Source organism: Astyanax mexicanus, chromosome 21 (genome assembly GCF_023375975.1).
Source record: "Astyanax mexicanus isolate ESR-SI-001 chromosome 21, AstMex3_surface, whole genome shotgun sequence".
NCBI lineage: Eukaryota > Metazoa > Chordata > Actinopteri > Characiformes > Acestrorhamphidae > Astyanax > Astyanax mexicanus.
Window position 1 is genome coordinate 8618743 of NC_064428.1, and position 15483 is coordinate 8634225.

Genomic DNA, 15483 nt, shown 5'->3' on the forward strand with positions numbered 1-15483 from the left:
TTTTTTGTAATTCCATTTGTCTCTTTCTGAATGAATTATTGCTGTTTGCTGTTTTTTGTTCTATTGTACTCGGATAAAAACAATCATGCGGTGAGGAACAGCAGCAGGAGCTTCTCAGATAAAGTGCTGTTCTCATTTTTTCCCAGGCAGGACAAAGCGAGATGATTGTTTGACTCCACAGAGCTGAACTACCATTACTCCAGTGTGTTATCTTGCTATGCTAACTGGCTAGCGGTAGTTAGGGAGCTGTGCTAGTATACTTTTTGGCGGAGCTGTTCTCTACGGCAATCCGCAGTGGTGTGATGGGATGTGTTTTTTTTTTTTGTAATTCCATTGGTCTCTTTCTGAATGAATAATTGCTGTTTGATTTTTTGTTTTTCTATTTTATTTTGACTCCAGTGTGTTAGCTTGCCATGCTAACAGGCTAGCTCTATTTAGCGAGCTGTGCCAGTGTGCTTCTTATGCGGAGCGGTTCACGGCAATCCGCAGGGCCTATAGCGGTATGTGGAAAATGCATACCGGTTTTAATTTCCCGTCTGGTATTTTTGCAGTATACCAGTTCCTCCGGTACGTAAGACTTGATTTAAGGCTTGATTCGAGATTGGAGTTTACATACTGTAGCTAATCTTCATGCCAGGTCATTCTGCCCTGACTGCACTGTCACTTCATACAGGTCTATTAAAAACCTGCACAGAGCAGAACCATGTAGGGCAGTTTAATGCCCAATCCATCCCAGCTTAAAAGATTTACTGTGGCCTGGATGTCATTTAGCTATTGTTTTCTTAACCCAATCTAGGATCAGCTTCCCGGGTTTCTATTTAGGGAAATCAATCAACATAGCAGATGTGTGTGAGAGTGTGTGTATGAGATGCCTGGAATAGCATGGCTTGTATTTCTGGCCTTCAGTATGTGGTGGGGTCCCCTTTCTCTGGCTGCCCCTGGTCATGTGAAACTCCTGCCACTTGGATGTTTGGACGGAGAGAGTGGACAGTCTGTTTTCCATCGCAAAACGCGCAGATTACGTCCAGATATGGAACAGGACCCGGCAGAGGAGACTGAAACTCAGGGTGGGTGATAATCAAATTATTTTTAACATTTTCTTTGCCTTGATTCTGAGTGACACAACATCCAATGTTAAAATGATACAATAGGTCTGATATACGATCAGAACATCGTATTTACTAACATTATTAACAACTCTGCAGAGAGTTCCCATAATCTGCAGTGTTTAAGATTACATGGATTTGTAAAATAGTAACAAATTTACAGTGTATCTCCTATTATGCTTATTTTTGAATTATATAAACTCAGCATTTGTCCAAAAATGTGTATATTTAAGGCCTGAAGTCTAAAGTTTAAGGTCTATAGTCTTTGTCTGTACCTGTTGATCAGTCCTGCTGAAGCGAGTGAATCTCAGTATCAGTGCATGTATTCTCTATATTAACACTTATGTAATATTGGCACCACCTATTGTCTCAAACAGCTCAGATGTCACTGTTTATTAATAGACTGTAACAGTAGCAGAGAGCCAGGTATTCAAGTAGTTGTCAGTAAGCTTAGTTTAACCTATGACTCAAATAACTTATTTGACACACGTTAAACTGCATGAAACTATTTGTTAATTTTATTTGCTCTCTTAGTAAAACGTCCTTAAATAGGCAGGACTGTCACTACACATAAACCTGAAACTTTTATTAAATGCATTTATTTTTTTCTCTGTTCACTACTGTATATATTTTTGAAAATAGTATTGTTTTTCTTATAGAAGTTCTAAAATGTTACTAAAATTGACATTACTGTAATTACACATAAACAACATCAAAACTTTTATTAATTTAATTTTATTGTTTATTTTTTTTATTTTGTTGTTTTTTATATTTTTGCTTACCACTGGGATGATTTTTGAAAAAAATATTAAAGAAACCCCAGAGTTGCTAAAATGGGCAGGACTGTCACTAAAATATCACAGCATGACTTTAGTTCAGCGCTAAAGGGTCAGTAGGCACATCTAATGAGAATTTTGGGGTTAAAAAGTGTAAAAATTACTGTTGTTTCTAAATTCGGGATAGCGTCATTTCAAATACATTGTATGGAAGCATATTCCTGACACCTATAAAAAATCCAGCATAAATTCTTTTAATTATTATTACGTAAATTTCTCTCTCATTAATGACTTAGAATCACAAAATAATTGCTTATTATCTCAAAATTAGAACATAGTATCCCAAAATAAGGACTTATCTTAAAATAATGACTTACTATCTCAGAATAAGGATTTATCTTTAAATAATAAACTACTATCTCAAAATATGGAATTATCTCCAAAAATAATATCCTGAAACAATGACTTGTCTCAAAATAATTACTTATTAACCTAAAATAAGGGATTTTCCCAAAATATTGACTTAGTATCCCAAAATAATGACTTATTATCTCAAAATAATTACTTTGTCCCTCAAAATAATGACTTAGTATCCCAAAATAATGAATTATTATCTCAAAATAATTACTTATTATCTAAAAATGACAGTTTCAGAAAATGTTATCTCTTTAAACACAATTGCAAAGTGAGAAATGAGAAAAAACAGGTTTCTCTTGTTGACCACTGTACCTCAAACTTTAAATCTCCTGTTTTTGTACTTTTTTGTATAATTTGAATCTGGTAGTTGTCCTTTACACTAACAAAATATTCATGATGAATGGAGCAGTAGAAATGTTTCAAAATCACTTGGTATTAAATCTTTTTTTTTGTCCTATAAATTTGTCAGTTATGAAATATAATGTTTGTGTCTGTTTATAAAAGCTGTGTTAAAGTATATATATGATTGCTCACGGCTGCAGATGTTGCTCCAGATGCTGAACTGGCTGCAGCTATAATGATGAGGCATTTCTGTCCATCCCTGATTAAAACTGAGGCGTGGGAGGGATACAGCTTTGCTGACCTGGAGATTAAAATTAAAGAGTCGACAGACTGCTACGGTGCTGTTCTGTGGCCTTCAGTAAGCATTACCTTCATACATATTCAGACATGTGTTTGCAATTGTGTTAATAATTTATCATTTGTTTATTGGGGATTTGTGTTTTCTTATACAGTTATTGTCATAAAAATAAAACACCAAGAAGTTAATTGTTGGGGATGTAATGAAGCTTTATATGTGTGACTATAATGATGACATATGCAAGTGATTACAGTATTAGAGTAAATGCTGAAATGCAGTGTTTTCTTTTCTCCAAACGGAACGCTTCTAAGATCTATTTTGGTCTCATTGACAAAATATTCTTCCATTGTAATCTTTAGCAAACTGCAAAATATTCTTTTTAGAGAGCAGCAACTTTGTCCTTGGAGTCCTCATAAACATTACCAGTGTGAGAGAGGCCTTCAGTTGCTTAGAAGTTACTTTGGGTTTCTTTGTGACTTCACTCACTATTACTCACTTTTCTCCTTAAATGACCTCCATTTGTACACTGTAATCTGTCTGACAGTGGATTGGTGGAGTCCACACTCTTTAAAGATGGTTTTGTAACCAGACTGATGAAACAGGCTCCGCCCACTCACACCTGATTATCATCTCACCTGACATTAATTTTACCTTTAATAATCTGCTAATCCTCAAGGGGGTTACATACCTTTGGCACTCATAGATATGTAATGTTGGACCATTTTGCTCAATAATTAAATGAGCAAGTTTTAATATTTTTGTCTTGTTTGTTTAATTTGGTTCCCATTAGTTTTAGGTCAAATTTACGCAGAAATCTAGAACATTCTAAAGCAGGGGTGTCCAAACTTTTTTTGTTGGTGGCCAGAAGGAGAAATATATGTGAAGTCACAGACTTTCTAATAAAACACATAATGAAATATACTACTTATAATAATACATTTTCTTGATTACTATCATTTACACCACATTTTACTTGAGTTACTATCTTTGACAGTGTTGTAAAAACTATTTTTTTTTTATTTTTCGTTTCATATTGTCTCCTAATATACTTAATATACTCCTTCATTACAGCAACCGATTCCTGACATATTAAAAATACCCACTTCCCTCTGAACTCAGTAAAAAAACAGTAATTTTTCCAACATGCCTGAAATCTTCTGTATTCGCTGTCTATTTTCTGTTTCTTTGGAGTTGCCATGTTTTACCAAAAGCTCAGGAATGTTAATGTAGGCATAATGAAGGAAGGAAAGAAGATGAGGAGCGTTTTAGATTGCATTTATGTTATAGCGACACTTAGCTGTCAAACTTTGTATCTCACATTATAAATAAGTGCTTAATAGCGGGTCAACTTTTATTTAATTTCAAAAATACCTCGCTAACCATTCTAAAAAAAGGAAACAAGACGCAAATGGTCCACGGGCCGTAGTTTGGACACCCCTGTTCTAAAGGCTTAAATAAATTACATACATCAGTACACAATTATCCTAATATTGATTTTATTTCCTTCTCTCTTTTTTAATAAGGCCATGGTTTTGTGTCATTTCCTTGACGTCCATCGTGAGCAGTTTAACCTTACGGATAAGAACGTCATCGAGATTGGTGCTGGGACCGGCCTCGTAACTATCGTGTGCAGCCTTCTGGGTAAGTAACAGTGATCACATCTAGATGTGCTCATCATCTGTGCTCTGATGTTATACTGCATTAATGTCCCGGGTTGTATCTGTGAATCATAGTGCAGGGTATAACCTACAGGTGCCAAGGTGACGTCCACCGACCTGCCCGACGTCCTGGGTAACCTGCGGTACAACGTCAGCCGGAACACCAGGGGGCGCTGCCGCTATGAGCCCTGTGTGACGGAGCTCAGCTGGGGGCAGCAGCTGGAGGAGCGCTTCCCTCGAGCCTCCTGCCACTTCGACTACATCATGGCAGCTGATGTGGTTTACAGCCATCCCTTCCTCAACGAACTGATGGAGACGTTTGATCACCTGTGCTCTGAGGACACTGTGATCCTGTGGGCGATGAGGTTCCGGCTGGACCCTGAGAACAGCTTCGTGGACAGATTTCAAGCTAAATTTGACTTGGAGGAGCTGTATGATCTGCCCAGCCTGCGGATTAAATTATACACAGCGCGAAAGAAACGCTCACAAAGCCAGTCTGGAGCTGCAGCATAAAACTAGTACTGAGGTACAAAACTGTCCTGAATTTAGTGTGTGTCAATGAGTGTTGTGCTGGTGGTACAGTGAGTGGATCAGATACAGCAGTGCTGCTGGAGTTTTTAAACACTGTGATTAATCTCTCACTGTCCTCCACTCTATTACACACTCCTACCTACAGCTGAAACAGCTTGTAGATAAAAGTCAGAGACAGAAGCTCTGAACCTGTTGCTGCACAGTTTGTGATGATCATCCTCTAGTCCAGGGGTTGGCAATTAAGTCAGATATTTTCGAAGTCATTACGTGGCGGGCCACAAAAAAACAAATCTGTTTTGTAAAATGAAGTGTAATGGGATGGAGTGCTGCAGACTAGTAGCTCTCCAGCCCAGAGGGTTGTTGAACCCAATTGCAGAACAGTTGCTCTCAAAGCAGGTAAACCCAAGAAGAAATAAAAAATATATAAATAAATAAACACACCACTCCTCACGCAGGATCAAACCAGTGTTGTCAGGGTCGCGATCCAATACACTACCACTGCCCCGGCTAGTGAATTGGGACATATCCAGGGAAAAACGCCCTTATAAGGAGATAGGAAATGGAAAATTGCTTTATTTCCTATAAACTGATAAATATAAATGTTCGATTGAGCTTACTATCTATTAACACTATCTATTGAGCAGCATATAGGCTAACAAATTATATATTAATATTTTCAAAACCCACCGGAGACCCAACAATCTTGATAAGAGTCCCTGTAAATCAGCAGGGATTGATCATAAAGGACAGGGAATCTGAAACCATAGTGATTAACTTCTAAAGCAGAAATAAAATGTTTTCATACACTGCGCTGACAGGCAAACACCTGCTCTCTGATTGGATAGATGCATAACGTTGGACAGATTAATTTGCATAAAGTTCGCCTCAGCTTTTCATTGCATCACATTGAACTCCACCCACCGGACCCATGATGCACCACGTGACTGTGTCTGACGGAGCTGACGCTGCCCATTAAAAAAATGAATGGGATACATCACTGTGTGTTGACTTGAAAGAGCAGTGTAAATACAGTGTGAGGTGTTTAAAAACTCCAGCAGCACTGCTGTGTCTGATCCACTCACTGTACCAGTACAACACACACTAACACCATCACCATGCTAATCACTGCTAATCACTGCAGTGCTGAGAATAAATAACCCACCACCCAAAAAATAAATAAAATAATAAATATTAATAATAATATTAATGATAGCAGTCTGTAACTATTATACGGTTACAGAGTGCTCCTTTATGATCTGTGGAGCTGAAGAAAATGGATAATGAGTGTAGAAACAAGATCATGATGATGATGATTTTTTATTTTGTAATTTCCTTTATGTGTCTTCTGTTTAGATTTGATTCACTGTGGTTTTGTATTGCTCAACTGGCAGCTAAACAATACAGTTTTGGCACTCTGTATTTTTGAGTAATGTGTAATTAACATTATTTGTAAATTATCTGTCATTAAAAATAAATAAAATAATAAAATATAGTAATTATATAGATTTTTTCTTACTCTTTGGATTCACTTTCTATTTTCACCCAGGCACAAAAGTCTTGTCTCTTAGGCTGCCAGCCTAAATCAGATTTTTTTTGGTACAGTACCAGTCAAAAGTTTGGTCACAAATTCTCAATAATGTTTATTCTTCATTTGAATTATTAGGAACACTTTACAATATGGGTCACAAATAACTTAATTAATCATTAAACATCACTACATTTGAATGCTTAAGAATGCTGTAAACAATAATGAACTGAGACATTAGTGTTGTGATTAGTGTTGTCTATTAATAATTCTGTCATAAGTAGTGTTAATTAATGTGACCGTATTATCTGATTGGTTTATTGCACGTTTTGCCTAAAACACAACTATGATTAATTAAGAGAATTAGTACATACCTTTTGAGCATTTTGAGCCATAGAAAATTTACTTTTCCTTACTTTGTGATAGCAAAGACACACTGACACACCTTAAATCAAGCTGCACGGTGCATGGTTGACTGCTCTGTATATTATTATGTATATTATTAAAGGTGTGATGGGACATAAAAGTGCTTCCCCCACTGCCCTATAAAATAGCTCTCAGAGGTTATTTTTGGTAGTGTACCTCTTGTTGAAAGATAATAATAATAATAAGCTATAAATGCCACTAAGTCAAATGCGAAGACATCTAGGCCATCTGTCTTCCAGACACCATCGCCTTTGTTTGCAGGGGTGTCATGAAGAAGAAACCTGGATTTCTGTGGGTTAGAACCATGTCTCTTTAGTTTTCTGTTTTTTTGTGGAATATTTTTAAAAAGGCTAAATTATGGCAGTCATTGATGACAGACGAAGACCTACACGCTGATATCATTTTTTTGTATTTTGTTTAACGAGCTTGACCAGCTTCAGTTGGCGAGGCTGGGATTTTCAGTGAGGAGTTTAAGTGCTGGGCCACATGTTAAACCCGTGATGGATATATTAACTTTCCTCCAGAGTATAAAACTTGTTAACACAGGTTTATTTTAAGAGCTTCATTTTCAATTAGGCTGTAATTTAAAAACAGGACTGTTGCTGAATCGCCTGCCAGCCTAAACGGATGCATTTAAAGAAATGGCAGTCGTCTAGAGAGGGATATGTGATCTTCATTTAGGAAACAGGATCTTGCTGTGGGCATTCCACTGCGCTGCATGTATACGTGCAGCCATGAGCATTCCCTGTTACATTTACAGTACATTTATACAAACACTGTATAAGTAGTTACAGTATACATTTTTATCCCATTTTCTCCCCAATTTACAAGGCCAAATACTTAACCCACTCATTAGGATTTCCTCTATCATTAGTGATACCCAACACACCAGGAGGGTGAAGACTAGCACATGCCTCTTTTCAAACTGCTGCTGATGCAGCATTGTCGAGTAGCATCATAGTGCACTTAGAGGAAAGCGCAGCGACTCGGTTCTGATACATCAGCTCACAGACGCAGACTTGTGCTGATCGACATCACCCTAGGAGTGATAAGGGGAAAGAACTCCATATACCCACCCAGAGAGAGCAAGGCCAGTTGTGCTCTCTCGGGGCTCCTGCAGCTGATCTCCTGATCATAGTGGACACAGCACCCTAGTCAGCTGGACCAACAGCCAGACAGAACCTTTGATGTGCTTACCAGAACCAAGTGCTAGGAAAGAGAAATGAAAGGCAATAATGTCACTCAATTATAAAATACCTTCCAGCTTTGCTGGGTCTGTTTACCATGAGAGAAGCAGCAAAAGACACAATGATAGTTCAAAATTGAAGAGGGTTGCATGGAACTGTGTTCATTTCCTTTTAAGCAAATATTTAAATTCTCCTACAGCTCACATTTTGAAGCTACAGCCACAAAATTTGGCAGAATTATAGAACTCCTAGTGTAGTTTTATGTTTTATAATCTAATCACATTTACAGTTTTAATAAACGACTGAATGGTATTCTGAGCCAGTGCTTTAAATCATAGCCAGAAATTTGTGCTTGCAAGAATTAAGTGCCAGGAAAGAGGCATGAAAGGCAATGAATGATGTCCTCGGGCAACTGTACCAGTCACGCTTAACTTTGAAGGCCAGTAAAAATGGCTAACAACCTGGCTGGATCTGTTTACCCTGAGAGAAACAGCAGATGATGAAGAGACCATTTAAAGCAGGGCATGGTTGCCCAGAATGGGCTGAAATGTGTCCATTTGCTTCGAACCAAAAACAGATCTTTATGATCAGATCTGATTTACAGTTTTCATAAACTAATGGAGGATAAGTCAGTGCTTTAGTAAAGCACACCCAGAATGTTGGGTTTGCCAGAACCAAGTGCCAGGAAAGAGACCTGAAAGGCAATAATGTCGCCAGACAGCTATACCAACTTTACCTCTGCAAGTTAAAATGCCTCCCAGCTTTGCTGGGTCTGTTTACCATGAGAAAATCAGCAAATGATGCAGAGAAAATTGAGAGCATGGAAGCATTGATGGCAGTAATCCACTGAAATTGATTCATTTCCTTTTAACCAAAAATCCTTGTGAAGAAAAGCTTTTCTACAGGTCCCATTGTTTAAACTACGGAAACAAAATTCATCGGAATCATGGAACTGCTACTGTAGTTTTACCCTTTATGCTTTATGATGACATCTGATTTACATTTTTCTTTAAATAAAGTATGATAATCCAAGTCAGTGCGTTAAAACAGAGGGATTCTTGATATAATCATGACACAGGGCAACCATGCCATCTTTTATGATGGCCAATTAAAATGTCTAAGAGCTAAATTGAGGGAGAATTGAGAGTTGCCAGGAATGCACTGAAATTTCCTATTGATCAAAAATTCTAACTTCTGTATAGCTCACATTATTTGAGCTACAGACCTAAAATTTGGCAGAATCAAAGAACTTACAGCATAATTTTATGCTTTATTTTACATTTATAAACTCATCCAATTTACAGTTTTCATAAACTAATGAATGATATTCCAAGCCCATGCTTTAAATCATAGCTAGAAATTTGTTCTTGCAGGAATCAAGTGCCAGGAAAGAGGCATATGAAAGACAAGGAATGATGTCACCAGGCAACTATAAAAGCCACCCTTAATTTTGAAGGCCAATTGAAATGGTTACCATCCTGGCAGGATCTGTTTCCCCTTAAAGAAACTGCAGATGATGAAGAGACCATTAAGAGCAGTGGAGGGTTGCCCAGTATGCACTGAAATGTGTTTATTAGCTTTGAACCGAAAGTTTAAACCTCTGTACGTCACATTTTTCGACCTACAGACACATAATAATGTAATTATATGCTTTATAATTAGATATGATTTACAGCTTCCATAAACAAATAAATAATAATCCAAATCAGTGCTTTAAAACAGAGAGAATGTGGCGTTTGGCAGGATCAAGTGCCAGGAAAGAGGCATGAAAGGCAAGGAATGATGTCCTTGGGCAACTATGCCAGCCTCACTTAGCTTTGAAGGCCAGTTAAAATGGCTTCCAGCCTGGCCGGATCTGTTTACCCTGAGAGAAACAACAGATGATGAAGAGACCATTTAAAGCAGTGGAGGGTTGCCCAGAATGCACTGAAATGTGTCCATTAGTTTTGAACCAAAAGTTTAAACCTATCTACATGTCATACAAAATACAAATAGCGTAGTTTTACACTTTATGCTTTATGATCAGATTTGATTTACAGCTTTCATAAACTAATTAATAATAATAATCCAAGTCAGTGCTTTAAAACAGAGAGAATGTTGGGTTTGCCAGAACCAAGTGTCAGGAAAGTGACATGAAAGAATGAATGATGTTACTGGGCAACCATACCAACTTTGATGATGGCCAATTTGCGCAAATAGGTTGCCCAGAATGCCCTGAAATGTGTCAATTTCCTTTTCCTCTATTAAAAATAAAAAACTCTCTACAGCTTACATTTTTTAAAGAACAGACACATTTGAATTGTAGAAATAAAAACGTATTTTTACACTTTATGCTTCATAATCTGATCCCGTTTACAAAATGGATAATAGTTCAAGTAAATGCTTTAAAACACACCTGTAATGTTGAACTTGCCAGGACAGTGGCATAAAACCAATAATGTCGCCCAGGCAACCATACCAACTTTGATGAAGGAAAACGTTACCTACCTTTGATGGTTCTACAGAGAGAATTTAAGGAATGGAAGGGTTGCCCAGAATGCTTCAATTTTTCAATGTTTCAATTTCCTTTTAACCAAAAATTCTAACTACTCTACAGCTCACGTTTTTAAACAACATTTAAACAATAGACAAACTTTGGCAGAATTGTAGAAATAATAGCTTAGTTTTATGCTGTATGCTTCATAATTTGATCCAGTTACAGTTTTCTTAAAATAATCAATGATAATCCAAATAAATGCTTTAAAACACAGCCGTAATGTTGGACTTACCAAAACTAAGTGCCAGGAAAAGAACATGAAAGGCAATAATGTCACCGGGCAACCATACCAACTTTGAAGAAGGCCAGTTAAAATGCCTACCAGCTTTGCCAGATCTGTTTATAACGAGAGAAGCAGCAGATGATGCAGAATGGTGGACGGTTGCCAGGAATGCATTGAAATGACAATTTGCTTTTAACCAAAATTCTTGTGTAGAAAAACCTTTCTACAGATCACATTTTTTGAGCTACAGAAACTAAATTTGGTAGAACCAAAAAGACCTGCTAGTGTAGTTTTACTCCTTATACTTTATGTTCAGATCCAATTCATAGTTTTTATAATCTAATAAAAGATAATCCAAGTCAATGCTTTTAAAACCCATGCCAGAATGTTGTCCTTGTCAGAACCAAGTGCCAGAAAAGCGACATGAAAGGCAAGGAATGATGTCATTGGGCAACCTTATCGCCCACCCTTACTTGATGGCCAGTTAAAGTGGCTGCCAGCTTGGTAGGGTCTGTTTACCCTGAGAGAAACAGCAGATGATGCAGAGAGAATTTAGGGCAGGGAGAATTGCCAGGGGTCAGGGTTACCCAAGATTTTGAAATGGCCCAGAGGGATGCTGAGCCTACCATGGATTGGGTTTCCCCTCATAACTCTTAACAATTGCGTATGGCATGGAGTAATATTAGTAGGCAAGTTTTATTATCAGTGTATATATCTCTGTAGCACTTTTAAAACAGCTGTATACACGGCATGAAGCAACCAAGATCAAACAAACGATGATGATATATGAGAGTGATTACAACATAAGAGTAAAAGGATACGTGTATTGGAGAAAACTCTACAATAGAAACATTAGAACTTTAGTTTAGACCCTGTTGGAGCTTCTATCCTGGATACAAGATGAGATATATGCATCCCAGATGCTCCTATAATTGGCGATACATCTGGAGACCAGCCAGACCAATGAAGTGTTGCAATCTGCTGTAGACATTCTTGGGAAACTTTTGCAGTGTGTGAGCGAGCATTATCCTGCTGATCCCAAACAGAATCTGGAGCATACAGTTCAGTCCAGGTTTCTTATCACAACACCACTGCAAATGAAAGAGATGGTGGCTGTCTAATGGATGGCCCTGATATTGTGTAATTAATTTAAACAATCATCCTGCTCATTCCTTTAGTCTTAAAATCCTGAGACAGCTTGATAAAGCTTTTCAAAATGTGTTAGCTAGTATTTCCCATGAATATGGTGGAAACTTAAACTGGAATAAAAGAAGTAAGGGTGGATTGGGCAAACTCAGGTTTTGGGCTGGAGTTTGGAGCAGCTTCACTGGGAAGTGTGAAGCTGAAGCCCCTTTACGAGAAGAGATACAGAAAAAAGGAAGTCATTTTACACGCAGGTAGAGAGGAAGTGCGGGTTGATATTATGCTCAGTGGGAATGGTAAAAGGCGTAGATCAAACTCCCGAAATTAAGTTATATACATAACTCCACTTCGAGTGCATCATAGAGGCGTGCCTAGCAATTAATGATCTCTCACCAGGAGGTACACTACCCAAAATGAGCTTCTAAGAGCCTTTTTACAGGGTAAAATGGGAAAACACTTTTAATTCAGCTTGAGACAGCTTGGCAAAATGTGTTTGCTAGTATTTTCCATTAAACTTGAACTGAAATAAAAGAAGAAAGGGTGGATTGGGCAACTTAATGGTTTTGGGGTGGAGTTTGGGGCAGCTTCGCTGGGAAGCTTGAAGCTGAAGCCCCTCCATGAGAAGAGATACATAAAAAAAGAAGGAAAATGAGGAGGAGATGGTTGGAAAGTTGTTTGGCACGCAGGTAGAGAGGAAGTGAGGGTTTATACAGTAAAATGCTGAGTGGGAGGAATAAAAGTCGTGAATCAATCTCCCAAAATTAAGTTATATCATAACTCCACTTCGAATGCATCATAGAGGCGGCATGTCTAGCAATTACTGATCTCTCACCAAAATGAGCTTCTAAGAGCCTTTTTACAGGTCAATGATATGTCCATTTGTCCAAACTTGTGGATGCAACTTTTTGCTGGGTGCCAGTTGACTGCTTTTTAAGTCAAGAAATCTATGAAAATAAAAATTAAATTTTCCAAAATTTTCATATCAAATTTATGTTGAATAGTTTCTAATGCACAAAGCAATAAAAACCCTGGGTCGTTTACATCTCTTTGCATCATTTGTTTGTGGAAACTCTTCTGCAACAGATCTGCAGTGATCTCCACCCCACTGCCTGACACAACTCGCACCACAAATCTCTCCTACCTGTCGCTTTAATTTATCACCATCCTGCCTGAGCCTCGATGATGGTGATCATTATGCTTGACACACTTTCCTTTAATAGGACAGCCCCTCCCGTTCATCCCAGTCTCTCAGTTTCTCTCTATTTGTGTGGATGCCTACGTGCATGCCTGTTTCATGTAGCCAGGGCTAAATATAAGGCAGGTCCGTGTGATGCTGGGAGTGTCCTGCATGATGCTGATCCTCTATAACCTTGCCTGGGAGAAGTCTGATGATGCAGTTGGAGCACCATTAACTGGATATTTCTGGAGATTCACCAAGCGTACGAGGTGTGTATGCTGCTTATATTTGCATCAGTTGTGTGAGATGATGAGTTGTGCTTCCGCTAAAGGATAAGCTCTGAATGCAAGATACAGAATGCAGCCTGGTCAGTATGGCTAAAATCAGAAGTGCACTGGTAATATTGTATGTAAAATTGTAAAATCAGTGATTTTCCATGGGTATACTTCAAGGTAAATTTTCAAATCTGTCTACATTATCATGAGTATACTTAAATTAAATTAAATTAAATTATATTATTATTTCTAAATTTTATACATAACTTCAGTTGTAGATCAGCTAATAAATGTGCATTAGGAAATTGCATCTGCTATTCTTCTACCAGCCAGTTACAGTACATTACATGGCCAAAGTATTTCTGCACACCATACTGTTGTGTAGTATTTAGCCAAAACAAATGGTAACTTGTTCTTACTGCTTACAACCCCTCTTACACCTTGTGCAAACTGTACTTCACAATGCTCATTGCTATCCTACATCCTGCAATCTGTCTACTTTCACACCTTCCACCTGTAGTCTTTTAAATAGCAACAGTGCGTGTAAATATATCTACACTAGTGCGGTGGTCTGGAAATGATGTGTGTTTAGGTAAATATCTGGCATATTGCTATCTTGGCAATGAAAAAACCCAGGTGTGCCACTGACAAAAAATACAAAACATCCCCAACACACATGCACACACATGGATCTGCAGCAGTGCACAAACCCAACTTTTACATCAACCATAAACATAATAAGCAAGCGTGAACAAGCAGGAGAGTTTTCTTTGCTAAGAAGCGCTGGACATGGCCGCTAAGATGGCAAATGCACACCAAAAAAAACTCACCCAGCTCTTAAAGGGAATGGCAAATTAAATGCTGATTGGTTTATCGATCTTATCGATTTTACACCCAAAACAAACCCATGATTAATTAAGAGAATTTGTACATGTCACACCTTTTGTTTGTAGCTGAGCAACAGTGTACTTTTCCAGTCGTTACGATAGCAGACACACTGACGCCCTTAAAATCAAGCTAACTGCCAAATTTTAGTTTTAAACCCTAGCTTTAGCTTTTTTATGTAAATCATCTGAATGTTTAATATGATTCCATTTGGTGTTTTATAATTCTGAGCTCTGACATCCAAAACCTGAGGTAATTTAATGCTGCATTAGGCTCGCTAACTTCCAAAAATGAAATGAAAGAATCTAAAACAATTGTAGCTAGTTTCCTTTATAATCAGTAAATAATGACTTTTGACATATGAATTGTCTGAAAGTACATCATTTCATCATACTGTTTCTTTTGAAACTATTAAACTCCAGCAGTGTGAAGATTTGTGAGTTTTATGGCGCATACCTGTCAAGTCTCCCGTTTTGGCCGGGAAACTACCGTATTTTAGTCCTTTTTCCCGCCGTCCTCCCGTATTAGTATTTTCCCGTAAATTTCCCGTATTATACTAAATAAAAAAATATATAGGCCACAGGCGACAATGCACTGACCGCTGTGTGTCTCTTAACCAATCGTGGTTCCGGTTCAAGGAGAAAGTCCCGCCTTTCAGGAGAAACAACCAATCAGCTTGCTGGTTTTGCGGAGAGCTGTTTAGTGTGGGGGAAGCCCCGCCCCTCCCCTCGCTGTGAGTTCAGGCAGCTAGTCGGAGCAGCTGTCGTTAAAACTAATCTGGATATACGGAGATTTTTCTAAAAGAAAGGTAACTAACCATGTAAACTGTGATGAGATTGTTTCTGATAGCTGGTTAAAAAGACTCTTCTCTGAATCAAAACATAAATTAAACCCATTGTGTGTTTAATAAAATCCAGCTTGTGACTCAGTTAGCTTAACTTTAGAATTAGCTAGATAGATATTCAGGGTTTGAGAAAA

General features: G+C 37.9%; 1 protein-coding gene across 2 annotated transcripts; it reads left to right on the forward strand.

Annotated features, from left to right (window-relative positions):
• Window positions 1-493: 493 nt before the first annotated feature.
• On the forward strand, window positions 494-5524 carry mettl21e (methyltransferase like 21e). 2 transcript variants are annotated; one of them, XM_007238255.4, is made up of 4 exons: window positions 494-1067; window positions 2854-2999; window positions 4463-4580; window positions 4692-5524. In XM_007238255.4, exons 1-4 carry the CDS (start codon window positions 869-871, stop codon window positions 5108-5110), a joined length of 882 nt encoding a protein of 293 aa, XP_007238317.4. In that variant the 5' UTR covers window positions 494-868; the 3' UTR covers window positions 5111-5524. The 2 variants fall into 2 exon arrangements, with proteins under 2 accessions (XP_007238317.4, XP_007238316.4); XM_007238254.4 differs by having other exon boundaries at window positions 504-1067; window positions 2842-2999.
• Window positions 5525-15483: the final 9959 nt, after the last annotated feature.